This window comes from Rousettus aegyptiacus, unplaced genomic scaffold (assembly GCF_014176215.1).
Source record: "Rousettus aegyptiacus isolate mRouAeg1 unplaced genomic scaffold, mRouAeg1.p scaffold_m13_p_1, whole genome shotgun sequence".
NCBI classification, from domain to species: Eukaryota; Metazoa; Chordata; class Mammalia; order Chiroptera; family Pteropodidae; genus Rousettus; species Rousettus aegyptiacus.
This window is the reverse complement of record NW_023416284.1, coordinates 147,132,597-147,152,308: the sequence shown is the minus strand read 5'-3', so window position 1 is coordinate 147,152,308 and position 19,712 is coordinate 147,132,597. Positions and strand designations below refer to the sequence as shown.

Here is a 19,712-nt window from a genome sequence, read left to right as displayed (position 1 = left end):
ATGCGAGAAAAGCTGTTTACTCGTATAGGCAATGAATAAAAAGCCAAGGGGAGGTTCGAAGCAGAAAAGTAGTATGATAAGGTTTTTCTTTTTAATTTCGGTAATGAGAATTGGACTGGGAGAAAATCTGATGACTACGATAGTAGAGTGGAGGTAATTAGAAATATCCAGAAGCAAAACACCATGATTCTGAACTAAACTGTGGTATTGGGAACAAAGAGAAAAAATTATCTTGATAAATATCTCAAAGGTTGAATGTAAACTCTATGAGGTACCAATGTACAAAGGGTGACAGGAGCTATGAACAGTCTAACCCAGGAACGCATTGTGTGTAGAAAATTTAAAAACAATAATAAAATTTACTAAACCTTAGTCTGCTTTTTATTATCACCCTGTACCAGCGATTCTGAACAATGTCAGTGACAAAATTCTCTTCCCTAAAAAATCTAGTCACCTAAGTTCTAAGCAGCTGCTGTGGTTACTGTCGAATTTTAATAATATAACAAATATGTCAGCTTCAAATTAGCACATCCAGTTACTTAACCTTTAATAAAGATTGTATTCTACACAGAAATTAATTCAGCAAACTTATAGGCTCACAGTCTGTGCCAGCACAGATAGAGGTATTAGTTTAGAGAGTAAATTTATAACAGTTCAGAATTGTGTAAGATCATTTCTAACTTAAAACTCTACCCTCTGTGGTACTTCATCTACCTGAATTTAAACCATAGATTTGAAATAAGCAATGATAGCGCTGTGATTGTAAAAAGGAAGACACAAAACTTGAGTACTTAAATTGTGTGCCATTCTATGTGGAAACCATTCTCTGATCCTTGCAGGGTTCACTCTTACAGAAGCATTTCCCAAAACTCCATTAATGCAAAATACATTAATATAATTTAGAAACACTAATCTATTACTATTTCCTTTTATTTTCTATAATTTTTATCATTAACTAAGATATGACATAATGAGAAAAACAGATTAGGGAGAGACTATAATAAGGTCGTTGTGGGACATATTTAACTCCTTGTGCCTATAGAACTGAAGATGGACCTGTCTAACTAAACTAACAGGCAATGGAAACAAGAGTGTGGCATAAAAGAGTGAGATCAGGGATATGTAGAGAGATTTGAGAGTCACTATGGGAGAGGTCGACATCAGAAATTATATACACAAAATGTGCAGATAGGAAAAAGGGAATAAGGAAGTTATCTTGGAGAACAACAATGGAGGGATGACAGAGGAAGAAGAGCAACCTTGTCTTCTGCCCTCCACCCCCCAAAAATACTGAGAAAAATAAGCAGAAAAAAAAAATCCTAAGTGAGATTTGTCCTGGAAACCAAGAGAAGAGAGAATTTTATGGCGGGAATTCAACACTGTTAAGTACTGAAATGAGAACAAGTAATATTGGAAAAGCCAAAGATGAAGATGTCACCCAACAGTTTGTCAGTTTCAGTGGCACAGTGGATGCAGAAGCCAGACAGTGGATAGAGGCACAGATTGGCATGAAGAAAGCAGAGCCAATGTGATTGAGTTCTTGCTCAAGAAGCTTGGCTGGGCAAAAGGAAAAAAATGAAGGGCAAGCAGAGCTGTTGGAAGATGTTCTTAGAATCTGAGCCCAGAGGACAAAGTCAAGGTTCATCTAACACAAGACTCAACATCTAATTGAACTCTGCCTCTAGTCACCCCTGTGGGTGTAAAGAGGTGGATGGTATGTGAAGTAGGGAGGCTAGGTGATGCAACAGGGTCTGCAGGCCACAGGTGTGTAGTTCTCAAAGCACAGGTAGAGGGCTAGTCTTTGCTACCTTCTCTGAGATGGACAGAGGACATTAGGATGAGTCAAGATAAAGGTGAATTTTGAGAAGAGAGATAGTGTAAGATTTTCCACCCATTGACCTCTATTTTCTTATTGAAAGAAGAAGGAAGATTATCTCCTGAGAATAAATGGGTACAGTAGTGGTTTGGGATGCATTTCTCCCTTCCTACTAATTCACGATGGCATTTCTTCAGTGATGCATAATAAACCCCTGGAGGAGGGCATAAGGAAAGAAAGCCATGTTCTGTCACTCACTTTCTGCTTTGTGTCTTGAGTGGTCCAGGTGAGTGTAGCACTGAAGTACATGCGGGTTTCACAAGACAGAAGCAAGTTCATTTACTAATAGAAACTGATGAAACACCCCACCAGACAGTCCACCCAAGGAAGCATTGCTGCCTTTCCTGAGCACACTCAAAAAAGAAGCCATTGTCAGTATATTGACAATTAAACCTCACAACTTCTTGTAAAAAGAAAAGGTAATTTTGGCAGACAATTGCACAACCGTGAGCCATTAAAAGATAATGATCAAATTGTAATGTCTATAAAAAGCACTCAGCTCAGTGGCTGGTGTCTGTCAATAAATATTAGCTATTATTATTCATAAAAACCCAGGTGGAAATGACAGAGATGTCTGTCATTTGACAACATTGATTCCTGCTCTAAGTGGTTAAGGAGTCATATCAAAATCCCCTAAATGCCTGTAGCTCTGATGTCACTTCTTTTTACGCATTGTTACAGCTAGCCTTTGTGGTCCGCATCTCTTCCTTTCTTGGAAATGTGTCCATGGCAGTTGCACTAGTAAATTAAATAAAACTGAGTCAGTTTTCAGATATAAAAAAAAGAAAAAAAAAATCTGGCAGAGGCTGTGTTGTGTAACCATAGCTTGGAAGGCAAGGAGTGAAAAAGAACAAGCTACATGAGGCGATGTGAGGAGGATCCAGAGCAGAAAACCAGATGTTAGCAGGAGAGTTTTTAAAAAAAAAAAAAAGGCACCACGAAAGCTCCATTACGTTATATGAGTGTAATTGCTACTATAAATGAGCAACTTATGTGTCTTAAGTAACTTTTTGAGGAGAAATTTTTTAAATTTTCATCTGTATTCATGGATGTGTCATCCCCAAATCCAACATTTTAGGAAATGTTAGAAGGAAAATCTTTATGGCTTTAGAACTCTAAACTTTCTTGTTTGATTGAGCCTTTTGGTTGTTATACAACTAGAGAAAGCTATTTATTAGCAAGTGTAGTAAGTACTTTATCACAGTCTTTTGGTATCTAAATTCCAAATAAGCCTTTGATCAAGAGCAGGGTTTGATAACAGTATTTTGAGATCGTTGGGTGGAGCACTGGTTTCTGCCCCCAAGAGAATATGCAGAAAGCTCAGAGTGCTGAAGAACGTCCACATAAATATAATGTAAATGCCATGATAAATACCTCTCCACTCTCCAAAATGGACGGATCTGGTTTAACCGTGGTCAAGACAGCTCTGTACTCCTCAAAATTCCTTGGGACATGAATCATTGTCTCTATCTCATTTGGCAATTAAATTGAGAGCCGGAGTGTTTTCCAAGCTAGCCAAGGCATGGCGGACAGGAATCCTAAGCAATAACATGAAGGGAGCTCCAAGAGCCAAGTAGGAGAAATCAGCACCCGTGTTTGTATTTAGCTTATGGTCTAGCTTTTTACTATTGCCAGTCCTAAGAAGGAATACCTTTGAACTGAATAAACTTCTGAGGAATGCTGAAACCACTTTCCCAATCAGGCTATGATGAAATTACTATCGAAATCTAAAAATTAACTTCGCCTTTTGAAATGCAGGGAATTTCAGTTGTGCAAGCAAGATTTTAAGGAGACCCAAGAATTAAAGGAGGATACATGGGTAATTCCCTCCATAGTCAAGTAAAACCAATCAAGAAACCCATTTCTTACTAACTGGAGCACGCTGCATAATGCATTTAAGTAATTTTGACACTTCGAGTACAGTTTTGTATGTAACAATCAGGACTTGTTAAGCCCTATGTGAAAAAATATAGAGCCAAAAGTTATTAATAGCTTAATTCAGGACTGTTTTGCATCCCAGACACTTTTTCTTTTCTTTTTATAGATACAGAAAAAAATAGCTTATGAGCTGCCTACCTATGTAATAAATTCATATATTCTCAGAAGTCGCTCCTCTCCAGCAAAGGCTCAATTGATATTTTTGAATAGATTAAATTGAGCTATTGGTCCCACTGAAGGTCCCTGAATAATATCTGATTCTTGAGTCTGCTCAGTTTTAAGCGGGTGGATGTCAGCATTGTGCAAGACCCATAGACACAAAGCAAAGGCACACAGCTCTAGCTCCTAAGTGAGCCTAATAGGCAATATTAAAGTGACTAAATTTTAAGCTGATTTATTTACTAAAACAAAAAATGGAATTCACTAAAACTAAAGCTAAAATCATTGCTGCCTGGAAACAAAAGAAGAGTGGATTTGTTATGTACACATGAAAACGAAAACCTAAGCTGGAAAACAAAGATAATTGACTGTGAGCTGTTAAATTCAAAGAATATTAATTTAGAAGGTAGCAATGATTCTGGACACAAGTGAATGAATTCATAGAGTTTTTGTTTTTTTAATGCTTTCCACATCAAGCCTCAGTAAATTAAAGCAAAAGTTGATGAATGAAAATTCTAGATGTTAATTCAGAAAGCAATAGGAGCCAATATTTGTAAAATGTTTGTAGATCCTTGGTTGAAGATACAGTGCAAATATCTATTCTAATTATAGGTCAAATCCTATTAGAATAGGCCTCAGTGCTATAGAGTGTTTACTTTGTAATGGAATTTTATTTTAATTCATTGTTTGTTGAAGCTGGAGATTAGGGTCTGATTTTTTCTGAGATATGAATACCTACTCAGAGGTCTCAAAATGTCTCATAACCTTAGGTGAGAATGTCAGGCTTCTCCTAAATCCAGTAAATTTTTGCCATTGTCAGTTTTTGGCTATTTCGTTCTAATGGATGTTTGGGGACCGTGGATTTCTAAGGAATGCTATTAAATTAGTCAATCAGTATTTTTAACAGAAATTCTGAAACTCTCAGAAATTTAATATCCATGCAAAAGTAGTGGCTTGTGGCCAATTAAATAGCTCCTCTGTAACAGTATTTGGAAAACATAGTCAGCTTCTGGGGAAAATTTTCATCCTAAACTGGTATTAGTTAGCTCAATACTCACTTTATTTAATAACACTAACTGACTTTAAGAAGTTTACCTCACCTAAAGGATGCATACTGGACATGATTTAAGAATTTTAAGAAAATTTAAAAGTTTTCTATAGAATGTCAATACCATTAGTTTAAGTCTAGTGTTCTCAGGATGAATTCTTCAAATGAGGACAAAAATGATTAATCAGCTGTATAAGTGTTACCTTTTTGTTAAAAAACAATCTTACTTCATTATAGTTATGATTATGTGATGAACCTCTGGATATAATGCCTTTTGCAATGATATCAGCATATATTGTCATTCCCAGTTCCTTTGAATGTAATTGGCATGTGGGTTATACTACATTAAAGTTCCATCTAATTCTAGTTCCTATAAAATACAAACTTAATCAAGTTACATATACATTGATTTTTACTCCGAGCCAGACATCACACTAATCATAACAAAGTAAGCAAATAGAAACTTTTACTCATTTTTCGAAGCAGAAGTAAATGTTACTGATTAATCTAATCTTAGTGTTAGTACAGGAGGCAAGTTGTAATAATAGAGAGACTTAATAATGGAGAGCTGTAAAAGGTCTACAAATGATTTAAGGGCAAGTAATTAACTGATTAAAATGACAATTTGGCTGAAATAGTTTAAAATATTCCTGTTCAAGTGTTTCATATATGAATGACTTTATGTATTTTTAAGCATGTATCTATCCATTTAAAATTTTTTTTTCCCCTGGGGTTTAAAGGAGGAATTTGACATTTTTTATCCATTTCTGCCTGCTTTGGAATGTTTGTAAGAGCAAAAATTTGGAAATAACCTAAATGCCCAACAAGAAGGGTTTGGTTAATATGTAATAATGGTACACCAGATGGTTAAGAACTCCAATTTGAGAGTCAAACAAAGAATCTAAATGCTGAGTCCACCACTTCTTATCTGTGTTACTCAGTCTGAGTAACAAATTTCTGTAAGCCACAGACTCATCTATACAATGAAGGTAATAGAACCTACCTCATAGGGCTCTTGTAAGGTAAAATAAGAGAACTCTACAACATGACCAATGCAGTGACTTAAACATGGTATATTTTATATTCAATTAATTAAACTTTGCTTCTCTATCTATCTATTTGTGAGGTCCAGCATATCATAGTAAAAGAAAAAATAATATTTGGATTAGTCGAAACCTCTTACAAAGCTGTGTAACATTGGATACATTCCTAATTTTCTCTGAACCTCGGTTTGTTCATTTCTAAAATGCAAGTTGTTATATCTAATTCACAGAGTTGTTACGAAGAGAAAATATCATAACGTGGATAAAGTATCACAATACTTAGTACATAGACCTTCAATAAGTGGAACTAAATTATAATTGTCATCCTCATCATTATTATCCACATTATTATTATCATCATTTTTAAACAGCATAGCACCATGCCAGAAGGTACAAATCCTCTGAGCTCTCTCTGAGATCAGCCTCCCATGTGTTTGTACAGTTGTCTGCTGTTGGTCCGTCTTCCCATGTGCCCAAGAGGATTCAGTGTGGCACTGAAAAATTGATTGTAAGACTCCTTCTCTTGCTCACATACGCAAATGTATACACAAACACCATCTTTGTTTAATAAATTCTGGTGCCTATTCCAATAGAAAGCAGACAGACACTATTTTAATAATTTGTGGGAAAACTATTTAGCTTCTGCAGCCCTCTAACAAGCGTAGATCTTAGAATTATTTAGGGAAGAAATTGTTAACCAGCGGGAACACTAAAAAAAAGGTCCCTGCTTTTATTCTTGAAAATATACACTTTTTAATAATGCAACATAGGTCAATTTTTCAAGTTTCTATAGAATTTCAAAAAGAGACAGTAAAAACTAACAGAACTTTATGGGGGAAAAAGTGAGAAATGTTTCTACACTTAAAAAAACACCTTAAATCATTCTTCCTTGAGGATACTCAAACTTTCTCAAACTCCTTAACAATTAACCAAGGAATGTTCTCTACAACACAAGGTGGTAGGGGTTCAGGACAGGCCTCCCCAAAATGTGACACTTCAGCACATAAATTCTTTTGACTCAAAGACAAGACACTGCAAGCCCATGATGAAATTTTACTTCTCCCTTACGGAATTTAAATTAAGAACTTTGCCCATAATAAGAGTTATCACCAGAAATAATGTTTTATGAGCTATCTGTAGGGCAGGTGAACTTCTAATTACTGAGCATCTGTTGTTATTATCCTGCGCATGGCTTTCCTTCCCTCTAAAGGCCAAAGGTGCCTTACTTCACTCATCCTTAGCTCACAATGTCATATATACCTCATTTTCCCTTTCTGTCTCTGTACCTCTCATGTACACAGGGTCTCTGACTCACTCACATATGTGAGGTTTCCATACATGTTTGTAATGAAATTCAGTTATTTTTTCCCATTAATCTGTCTCATATTAATTTGATTATTAAACCAGCCAAAATAAACTAGATGGATAGAGGAAAGTTTCTTCCTCTCCCAACAAGGTCCAAGGTATCCAAGTTCATGGGCTCTACTAATGGCATCATAATCTTCCCTTGCCCAGGGCTTCTGCTAGCCTACGTGGTATGTGAATTTTTAAATGATGCCTCTCTTCTGGATAGTTGAATTTGAAACAATAATCCTCTCAGGTGTACAAAACCCAGCAGGAAAGGAGTTATCCAGGTTTCCCAACCTCACGTTCTCAGCAGGGGGCTAAATGACTGCTCCCCATAACCTTATCTCTGCCTCCCTTTTTCTTCCTGTCTCCCATAGTATAAGAGACCAGAGGCAAGTCATCCTTCAAACAAGGTTGGAACTGTAGGCTGACAGATTCTCTAAGTTAAATCTCCTTCTAAACCTGGCCTAACATAAAGATTTCATCTTGCATACCATCCAGTCTAGGCAGCGACTGCCTGGACTGTGCTGAGAAAGATAGGAGACCAGATCCAGCACTAATAGAAAGCAGTGGGTGGACTAGCAGTGTAAACCAATGGTTTCAATAGCACATATGCCTTAGCTTTCATATCCTCATCCAAACCATTAAAATACAAGCATTCATTGAGCAATTAACACGTACAAGGCACTGTGAATGATGCTTCAAAGTAATCCGTCCAAACTCAGCTGCATATTGAAATGTTTGGGGACTTTTAAAAATACAAATCCTTTGTAATTTTATGTTAATCTAAAGCTATTTTAAAATACAAATTTTACTATTTTTTTATTGTTTTTTGTTTGTTTTTTCTATGTTGTGACAATTTTATTTTTGTTTTTAAAAAACGAGTCCTCTAATTTAGCCAGGACCTCAGGGATATAAGGGATTAACCACCACCATATTCAGGGAAAATCTTAATTTTCTTTGTCTTCTTCAGAAGAAAGCTGCAGGAAATGCCTAAAAGACTTGAAGTGATATCAGTTTAAAACACTTTTACAGAAACTTAATTCCTTGGGCCATAGGAAGGTCTTTATTATAGATGATGGTACAAGTATATCGTCTAATGTACTGTTTCCAGGGGTCACTACCAGACTTCCTGCCACCACAGTATGCAAATACACCTCCAAACTCTGCTCCACTCATTAGAACTCATAAAAACCAGAATGGTGGCTACAGAGCCTGGGAGTGAAGGAAATGTAGAGAGGTTGATCAAAGGGTATAAATTTTCAGTTATAAGATGAACAAGTTCTGGGTATCTAATGTACAACACCATGATTATAATTAATAATACTATATTATATACTTGAAAGTTGCTAAGAGATTAAATCTTAAATGTTCTCACCACAAAAAAGAAATGTCATAATGTCACATGATGGAGATGTTAGTTAATGCTGCAGCGGTAATCATTTCGCATTATATATGTGTATTAAATCAACATATTGTACACCTGAAACTTACTCAGTGTTATATGCCAATTATATCTCAATAAAGCTAGAGGCAAAAGAATTAATTAAAATAAGTAAATTTTTTAAAATACAATATTTATCTTAGAAAAAATAGAGATTCTTTGACTTTATCATCAGAATTAATGAATCGGAAGGTCCCCAGATGTCTGTAAAATAGTCGTTTAGAGAGCTTAGAGACAACTCTTTTCGAGGCTACTGAGATGACTACTACTAAACCCCTTACTACTCTTATCCACGCCTCTTAAAATTAAAACCTTCCTCTTGTCAAACTGCAGGCAGAAACAGATTCATGCATCATCAAGTCAATTTTATGTCTTATGACTGGTATATATTTTTAAATATAATAGAGTAAATTGAAGAAGTTTAAGATACGTGGCACATAGTAAGGGTAATTATTGTTTTGTGGATCTTTTTTCTGAGATGTATATTTAACTCAGGAAAAAGGTATACACACACGCACGTGTATGTATACATATATATATACACACACACACACACTGCATCACAATAAAAAGATGTATTTTTAATCTTTTGAATCAAAAGTCAAAAACCTGAAATTAGTTGGTTTAAATTAAACGTTTTCTGCTGCAATTTTAGCACTTTTTTCTCTCTTTTGTTGCTGAGTGGAAGCTGGGAAAACGGCTTACTGTTAACCACACACTCTCCATTATAAATTATAAATTGGTTCTCTCTCACCCTTCTCTCTCTCACTTAGTAAAATGGGATTTCTTTGACTTTTCTTTATGGACAAATGTCATAATCCTCTATTAAACTTTAGCCAAATGGAATATATTAGATTTTAGTTTTAGGATCCAAATCTGTGATGTTTTATACTGTGAATGATGTCTAGTGGTTTTTTGTTTTTGTTTTTTTTTTTTTTTCCATACAGAGAAAAAAGGAAAAGGAAATGCTTTTGCACAGCAGTCAAAGGGGCTTCAGCCAGACATAATGAAAAGTTACCTGGTAGCCAAAACAGTACAAACTACAATGGGTCAGTTTGGAGGGGGAGGAGGATGTGATGTGAAATCTACTCTTTAGATTTGATGGAAACAACTCAGATTCTTATCTGTCTGGAATTCTTTAGATATAAATCTGTCTGGTGTACCGGGAGTGGACTTCCAGGCCTTTAAGGCCATTTCTGCCTTATATCATTGAGATATTCTCAGGAAACATAAAATACATACCTATAAACCAATCACTTAAACTAGGAACAATCTCACAAAGTTTCTCAGCTGAAGCACTAGTGACATTTGGGGTGGGGAATTCATTGCTGTGCTGGAGGACTGATGCACTGTAAGATGGTTTGACATTGACATGACCCACTTAGCACCTCTGGGTCTAATGATTTCATCACTAGGATGAAAGAAAATAATGTGTTCTTCACAGAGTTATGAAGCATAAATGAAACACATGAACGGTACCCACACAGGACCTGCCTTTTAAATTTTTAAGATCTGAAAAGACAGAATTTTTTAATGGCCCAAGTTAATGAAAGACACAGCTCTAAGTTGTTATTACATAGTCAATAATTTCTGAAGCCATAAGTTTTTATTTATAGGGAGCATGATGCAGTTCTTCACTCTAATAGTCATGGTTTTGTTTTCTGTTTTGTTTTGTTTTGTTTTGTTTTTGGAAGAGAACATTAGAAAATTTCTTCTTTTTTACTGTCACATAAAACCTTTCTATTCTTCCTTGTAGTAATGGGACAGTGTTAAAGGTATTTATTTGTGTTTTCCTGAAAGGTGAAAGAAGGGGAAAAAATATATATAACAAAAATAATGGTTATATGTCACCTGTCACCGAAAGGTAGTATAAATATTTTAGTATGTTTTGTAAAGAAATATTGAGATAGTTTAATAATCATCTCCTCTTATGCTTCTCAGAAAATATTAACCAAAATTGATCTTTTCAATAATGAAAATGCCTTTGTTGTGTCTGTTTCAGAAATGTGGCGCCGGATTCTTTCTCTCCCAGTCAGGAGAATGTTTGCCCTGTGACTGTAATGGGAATTCCAACGAGTGCATGGACGGGTCTGGATTCTGTGTGGTAGGTCGCGGGCACTTCTCACTTCTCACATGTTTCGTTGGTCCTTTGCATCTTGGGTGGGAATTAAATATTCTTCCTGGACGTCCGAGCTACCTAGGAACAAAATGGCTAATCAAGCTCTTTTTTACACTTTACCTTTCCCTGTAAAACACCTCATATAAACTACTTATAATTGTAAGTGGCCACCAAGGCATGTGTCTGAATGTGCATGTCCTCCTGGAGGTAACTGCTTCACCACCCTCGCAGCTGGCTTCCTGCTGTGGGCCAATGAGAGATTGAAAATAGTACACATAGGAGAAAATCATCCGTCCAAATTCTTCTGTAATAGTATAGTTTGCCATATGTTTGGCTTCGCTCCACATAACCTGGGAGAATAAAACAGTTGTTTCATAGCCTGTTTTACAACTTAATATAGTCAGGTCTATAGATCAAAATTTGTTAAAAGAAAAAAAAAAGGTTTGAACCAAATCACTAATAAAAATGAAACTCTGGCCTTGTGATCTTTGTAATTCTGTGTTTAAGCCCCCAGAAGACATTTTTTTCCCCCTTAACTGAAAAGAATTCAATAGACTGTTCTTCAGTGAAACATGATAGAGACTTATGAAGGAGACTTAGAAGCTTTCTAGCAAAATCAACCCGCTACATACGTATTTCCCATTTTCACGGGAAGGATTGACAACTTAGTGAAAATGGGAATTGAAACGTTTACTAAAAGTAACTTCAGTAGAAGTCAGAGGAGACATTTTTAAAGGCTTATGCCCTAAGATCATGTTTTTCTTCATGAGCTATACTACATAGTAGGAAAATTATGCTCTTAGGTTCCTGTGAAGCAAGAGAGGCTTTCCAAAACTTCAAGTTTTTCTGCATGAAGTACTACAATACTTAATTAAATATACCTATTTACCCCAAAGTAAGCATAATTATTCTTATTAAGCAGATAATTTTGATTATAAGTGGTCTGCAAGGTGTGTACACGAGGTGTTATTTTACTCATGGTTTACATTAGGATGCAAATTAGAACGTTTTCATTTATTTTAAACCTAGTGATTGCCATTTTTCTAGAGACAGAGAGAATTCAGTGGCAACCACTAAAGGTTGCTCTCTTTGTGATGTTTGTTTAGTCCTGGAATTTCTGTTTTCCCCTTCCCCCATCTTCTTAAATAACCATTACATTCAGGATGTCCTCTGTAGCAGGGTAGGCACATGCAGCTGCCAAAATCTACCCCTTTCTAATGCTTCCATCTCCGGTTTCCTGTTATTTTAATCCCAGTGACATTTGAAAAGAAAATCCCATGGATGAATTTGAACTAATAATGTACAGCTCTGATAGTTTGACCAATTAAAGGTTCGTTGTTGTTTAGTTTATTAAAATATAAGTCAATAGGGACTGGCAAGCCTATCAGCTGCTGTTAGTCAGTAAGATGGAAAACTGAAATAAATTAAAGGGCAATAAGTCCCTCTCCTTAGTGCTACGGAGAACTATGACAAAGCCACTCTTGCTGACAATGCCATTGTCAGAATAGAAGCTATCATGTTTTTTTTCTGCCTAGATGCAAGCTTCTAAAGGGTACAGTCATCATGTAATTTCATAGTTCCTGGGGTATATAAAATTCTAATAAAATATGGGATTTGGCTACAGTGTAAACATTTACATGCGCACTCGCAGAAGTTGCCAATCTTCCTACAGTTGCTTTGTTTGAAGACAGAGAGAGAAGAAATAACCATTGTATTCATCTTAATCGTGGTTCCACCCCCGCCCCCCTACCTGAAGGGAAATACTTTTCCTTCCCCTAATTAAAGTAATATATGTTTAATGTAAAAAACACAAACAAAATAACAAAGCATATATATACTACACATGAAATTCAATAAAAATTACCCAAAGTCTTATCCCCCAGGGCTAAACATATATTCTTATAAATATAATTTAGAAAGACGAAAAATATATAATTGGTATTTAATTAAATGCAAGTGAGGGAGCAGAAGAGGCTTGTCAATATAGAAAATATGCTGCCATTTTGTTAGCAAATATATGGTCTATGATGTCAAACTCATAATTTTCTATTTCCTTTCCCATCTGTATTCCAACCATTTGGTCAAGCAAGGCCAGTTTCTTAACTTCTTCCCTGCAGCCTCAGCTCATTCCTGGTTCTCAGGGAGCCAGAAAAGAAGGAGCAGCTCCACACAAACACTTCTTTGCAGAGTTTCAATCAGTTATTACTGTTCACCTGGCCTAACCCACATCTCCCTTCTTCCATAAGCAACCAAAACTAAGAGGCCTTTATTATCTCACTTTGTTTCACTTTGCTTTTATTTTAAAGGCTTATGATTCCTTTGCCTTATCCTTCCCCAACCGTTTCTAATTCTTCCTCCATTCCGATGTCCAATTTCAATTTGACCTTATATTTTACAGACTGATTTTAAGGAACTAAGTCATTTGACAATAAAATGTAAAGCAGACCAACTTATGTTACCATTTTAGATATATCAAAAAAACTTAGAGATTTCTTCACGAGAGGAATGCTAACTTTTCAAATGCAGAATGGTGGCTGAGTGAAAGTGGCTTAACTAATGAAATCCAACATGCATTGGGTGTCCTTCCAAAAAGCCACCTTACATCTTACCAGAACTGGAACACATTAGGCAAGATTCTCAGCTGGGTCACCTAGGGCCTCGAAGGCCAGCAACTCTGATGGACATGGCAGACTGTCAAAGAAAGCTTCAGAAGGAGACATGACAAAGGAATGAAGGGGAAGAAACATGTAGAAGCAGACAAGGTGGTAGGAATATCTGCTTCAGGTTCTTTCCCTAATATGTCTTCCTCACTAGCAATAGAGACATCTTTCAAAAACACAACCTAATCAAGTTATCTGCCTTTCTAAAATTGTTCAGGAGTTTCTACCCCAGCCCCACTGATCTTCTCACTGCCACCTAAACTCACTCTGTACTCTCACACTCTGTGTCTGAACTTGTGTTCCCCTGTTCTCTACATGGAAGTTCTTGCTCATCGCTCAAGGCCTAGTTCAAATGTCACTGCCTCCATTAAGCTTTTCCCGTTTTTTCAGCAAGAGCTAAAACTTTTTAGTCCTCTTTCTCCTCTCTGTTCCACAGTAGGAATGTACTTTATGCATTCCTCAGTCAGAACGCCAATGTGGTATGTTATTCTTTGTTTATCTCTGTTTCCTTCACAAGTCTGTGGGCTACTGAAAGGCAGGAACTGGCTCTTTATTTTAGTAATGGTCACAGCTGATTTTTATGATATAAGTTTAATCTAGATTCATTAAGTGAATGAACGAATTGGTAAATAAAATAACTAGCTTAAATGCAAAAACCTTTAATTTTATAATTTATGAAACACTTGGATTACTCTTTTTTTAAGTAAAATTTACTGTCTGTTATGCTAGAGACTCGGGCTCAGGTCCAATGCTAGGTAACTAGCAAGCAGTGTTTCCTATGTGAGGTGTTTCTTTCTAGACCCTTGCTTCTCAAAGTATAGGCTAGACCAGCAGCATTGGCTATACTTGGAAGCTTGTTAGAAATGCAGGCAATCAAGTAATAAACCCAGCTATCCTCAATTAAAATCTGCATTTTTACAGGATGCCCAGGGTATTCATGTACACACTGAAGATCTATCCATATTTTCTGCACTAGAAACCAAAAATGTTTTTGTAATATTTTTCTATTAATTCATTTGAAAATAATAATAATAAATATATTGCATGTTAACATTTATGTTTTTATAAAACAAACATATTTTACGAATTGAAAATACATATAATGTCTGGCTTAATAGAAGGCAACTGGATCTCATATCTGTGCATCAATCTGTGCTGATATCTCATATCATGTAGCCTCAAGAGAACTCTACCTTACACACATGAGAAAATGAGAGTGCAAAAGAAAAATTAAATCTTAGTATTGTTATGAAAATAGTTTTCTCCCACCCCGTCATACTTTGAGCACCACAATCTTGATAGATAGTCTTGCATAAAGGCTGTGACAAACCACAGAAAGCCTAACCTGATTTTTTCAGGCCTTCTTCCTAAATTATGCAGGAGCTGTGGCCAAGTCAGTGAGAGTCATTTCTCATGTGAAGGAGACATAGCTGGTGCCCAAATGTCATTCCTAAAAACTTACCTGCAATAGATTGTCTAGATGCAGCTTTCTTAATCACTGGCCAAAGATTCAGAAAGTTTTGTTCATTTTCAAGTTGTCAGATATATTTAAAAATAAACTGTTCCCCTACAACAACATACTCATTGATTGTTGTCATTTTTGTTTTCTGTTTTTAAATGGCAGAACATTGAAGGTAAAAAGATATTTACAGTCACAGAGTAATAGATTTTCAGAGCTAGAGGAAAACTTACAGGCCATCTGGTCTAGATCCTCATTTTACAGATAGGGAATAGAGACCCAGAAATGTCAAGGGACTTCTGCAAAGTTGACCAGTTAGAAAATGGAAGAGCTCGTCCCTGCCTCCAGCATCTCTCTGCCCATCTCCCAGACTTCACATCAGCATCTTTTAGAGGATTTCATAACAAACTCTTTAAAAGGAGGCAGATGAGGAAAGTCAGCGTTTGCACTCTGAGCATTTAGAGGTCAGAGAGATTTGGTGGCTTTGCCCTTGAGGGTAATTGCTGCTCATGGCTGCCATGGCAGAATTAAGCCCTGACAAGAAATCCAAAGCATCTGTTGAGCCATAAGGGGACAGAATTGAGAATTAGCTCATTTTTTGCAGCTTAATGGCTACTTCAGACACAAAGAATGGCCTGCACAGATGGGCTTCGTCTGTCCAACAAGGACTCAGACAAATTTGACTTCAGTCTACAAGTAGCCCTGCCAAATTGCTTATGGCTTAGATTACTGGTAGCTGGGCAAGGCTCATTGGTTTCCCTTGCGATGAGAGATTGCCACCAGCTTTTAGCTGGTGTTGGGTTAATTTTCTTTATTTGCTCCAGTCACTAATTGACTAATTTATACCCTTTTTCACTTTTTCTTTTACTATTTTTCCCAAAAAATATTTACTGATGGTTAACTTAGCACAAGTCACAGTATTAAGAACCATGAGAGAACTATGTTAACATCCTGTACTCTGCACATCAGACTTTATTTTTCAGAGTTTCTCACTTATCTGTCAGGCAGTATGAACTGAATTCTGTTGGAGAAAAATATTAACGTACCTTAGAATTATTGTGAGAATTAAATTAGTTAATCGATGTAAAATGTTTAGAGGAGGGCTTCACTATTATTTTATTTTGAACTTCCATATAGAACATAAAGACCAAAGATCTCAAAGTTTAGTTTACTGCTGTTCCATCTTGCCTTCCCCAGGCTTCCTCCACAGAGCACTGTTTGGGAAAAAAAATTGTTCTATTGAAGCTTTTGTGCATAGGTCTTACTAAGGGAATTGCTCATACAGGAGGGTGCTTCTTCAAGGGCTTTCTAATTCTAACAGTATAATTTTTCACCAAAAACCCTATTCAGCCTTTATACTCTGGTGAAAGTAAAGTTGAAAATATAGTGTTGATAGCATTGCCTTGTGCAATCCAGTCCAGTTCAGCTGGAGAAAACTACCAGTGGACTGGCATCATTGACTCTTATGGAGTAAGAGTCAAAAATTAATCCATCAGATAGACAAAGAGCTATGAATACTTACTCCATTTGTCTTGATGGCAGTACAGTGGTGAAAGACAGGCTGGGAGCAGATGATAACAGTACAATGCAGGGCAGTGGAAGGTGAGGAGCATCAGGGAATAATTCTTGGAAGTTTAGAGACCTGGCAAAGATCTTAAATGATGAGTAGGCATTCCAGGCAGAAGAATCAACCTTTCTTTTTTTTGCCCTTTTTAAAATTATCCGCACAACAAATGGAGAAATTATACAAAATAAACCAACTTACTATTTCTTATATGTCACCATCCAAGATACCAACCCATTATCAAAATATTCTTTTTCTACCTCCCGCTCCACTTATACTTCAGTATGACACATTTTGTTCTTCCAAGTTCATAAACCCTAAATTGTCCCCATTGTCATGGGGAAGCACCAGGGAGATTTTTATTTTTTTTATTTAATAGTTATTCCAAGTCAGTAAGTTGATGCTTCTTCAACATCTAGTGTTTGATCATTCTGATTATCATTCTGAATTGAAATAACTAACTGATGAATAATCCTCTTGATATACAAATTCTAAAGAGAGTTCCATGCTGCTAGTGCACACAGAAGTCCAAGATGAAGTCATGTATCATTGTCCACACTTTCTAGCATTTACTGGGGCCAACGTATCCCTTTTTTGCTGACCGCTACCCATCCACACCATCTATTCTGTCAAGCCGGACAACTTCTTTGTTAGAGGTATTTCTGGTTCCCAGATTTACTGTCTATAAAACTTATTTTGTGTTCTTGTCAATTTTCTTATTTTTTATCTTATAGCACTGCCAGCGGAACACGACAGGAGAGCACTGTGATAAATGCGTAGATGGTTATATTGGAGATTCCATCAGGGGACCACCCCAGTTCTGCCAGCCATGCCCCTGTCCTCTGCCCCACGTGACCAAGTAAGTCTTAAGGAAGATGGTTTTTTTCTACTGCCTCTCTCCACTTCACTTTTTTTTTTTTAATTTGGCCCTATTCATAGTTCTAAGGTTTTTCTATAGTCAAAAACTGAGTCCTTTATGTTGAGATGAGACTGGAAAATATATAAGAAAGGTCTTTAGCCTAAATATAATTTTAGAAAAGTTTACACACTTGCAGTACAGGTGATTACTCTGTTCTCGAAATATCGGGTGCATAATAAGGTCAGTAAAGTCTCCCAAGTTTTATAAGCAAAGCTAATCTCATCTTTTCTTGCCTATCTCTTGACCTAGAGATCACAACCAGTAATGCCAACAGATTCATCATAATCCTTTATTTTCGGTAGTAGTGTTTCTTCTGACTCTCACAGAGTAGACATTTCCCTATACATTGTACCCAACTAGACTGATCATCTCATAGAAGATTTTCAAGAAAATTAATTTTCAATTCTGACTATGTTTTGACCTGAGTGAGAAATTAAAGAGAGTAGATACACATTTTCATTGAAATAATGGAATTCTTCTCAGATATTAATATGTACAAATCCAGTAATCAAGTCGTGACTAGCCATTTTATTGGCTTGAAAATGACAGATGTAGAATTAAAGTGATGTAGTAGTGTCCGGTTTTCCAAATTTCAACCAGCACTCCAAATTATCTAGCACCAACTGTGTGTCTTACAATCGACTTAATTCTGCCATTAGGTATCCAGTTTTAGTGTAGACCCCATATGCTAAATGCTCAGTCCCACTTCAGTAGCCAGTCATAAATGAGGTCTTCAGGCTTTTCACATTTCTTCCCAGCTAACTACAAATTCGTGAATTTCCTCAACCCCCTCAGGTTCTCTAGAATGACTCACAGAAATCAGAAAAGCTATTGGTTTTATTGTAAAGGATACGATTCAGGAACAGCAAAATGGAAAAGATGCATAGAGCATGGTGGGGATGTGGAGATTAGACAGAGCAGAGCTTCTACGCGCTTGCTCTCCAGGTGTACTACCCTCTCAGAAAATCAATGTGTTCACCAACCCGGAAGCTCCTCAAACCCTGCTGTTAAAGAGATTTATCAAAGCTTCGTTACATAGTCATTATTGATTAAATCACTGGTCATTGAACTCAATCTTCAGTCCCCTCCTCTGCCCCCATGAGATGGGGGAAGGGGATGGTTTGAAAGTCCCAACCCTCTAATCATGTAGTTGATTCGATTCTACTGGCAGACCAGCTTCCATCCAGATGCTTCCTAGGGGTCCATCCAGAGTCACTTCATTAGCATTAACTCAGGTTTGATTCAAAGGGACTCATTATGAATAACAAAAGACCATCTTGTCACTCAAGAAATTGCAAAGGTTTTAAGAGCTCTGTGCCAGGATTAGAAACAAACAAACAAAAAACATATATTTTTTTATTATACCACAATTGGAAAGAATAATAAAAGTGTTTTGGCACATAATATCGGTGTGATCTCAGACGTGGTCTCACTTTCCATTTGCGGTCAAGGAGACTAGATTCCAATCTTGTCTCTATCCATTGATTCCTTTACTTGCTCTGGATCTGAGTTTTTGTTTTGTTTTGGTTTTTAGTTTGCTGTTTGTTGCTGTTGTTGTTGTTCAGTAAATCAAAGCTGGTATAAGGATCTGCCTCATAGATTTGGACTGGGATAATATTTCTGGAGCATTTAGGTTGGTACCTTACACATAGAAAGATATATGATAAATATTGGCTTTAGTAAAAACATATTTTATATTTTTTCTAACACATATTTTACTTACTCTATGTCAGGCACTGTTCTAAATGTTTGGCTATAACATTTAGTTGATAGCCGTTGTAAAACTTAAATTAATGCATATAAAATAACTAAAAATAAGACCTGAATATCTACCACACACACACACTTTCTTATAAAGAGAAAAAAAAAATGACCACCAAATGTCCCCTTATTTTTTTTCCTTAATTGAACAGCAATATCGACCAACATTTCACCTAATAGCTTGTGATTTATTCAAATCCTCTGATGGGTCTGACAGTCAGTGAAGAAGTCAGATGTTTTATAGCCTCATCTTTCTTTAGAAATCATTAAACTGCCTCAGTTTTTGCTTTGTCATTTTTCATGTCCAATGGTATTAATAATGTGCAAAATTGGTGGTATTGAGAGTGAGAGCAGAAAAATCAAACATTAAATGTT

The 19,712-nt window shown here is 36.3% G+C and overlaps 1 protein-coding gene across 4 annotated transcripts in view; it reads left to right on the top strand.

Moving 5' to 3' along the window:
* The window catches only part of LAMA4 (laminin subunit alpha 4), a 124,964-nt gene that overhangs the window by 25,292 nt on the left and 79,960 nt on the right, over positions 1–19,712 (top strand). For all 4 annotated transcript variants that reach the window (XM_016136979.2, XM_016136978.2, XM_016136977.2 and 1 more), the window contains exons 3-4: positions 10,858–10,959; positions 17,392–17,516. In XM_016136979.2, the coding sequence (XP_015992465.2) occupies positions 10,858–10,959; positions 17,392–17,516 (227 nt within the window). The remainder of the gene's footprint in view (positions 1–10,857; positions 10,960–17,391; positions 17,517–19,712) is intronic.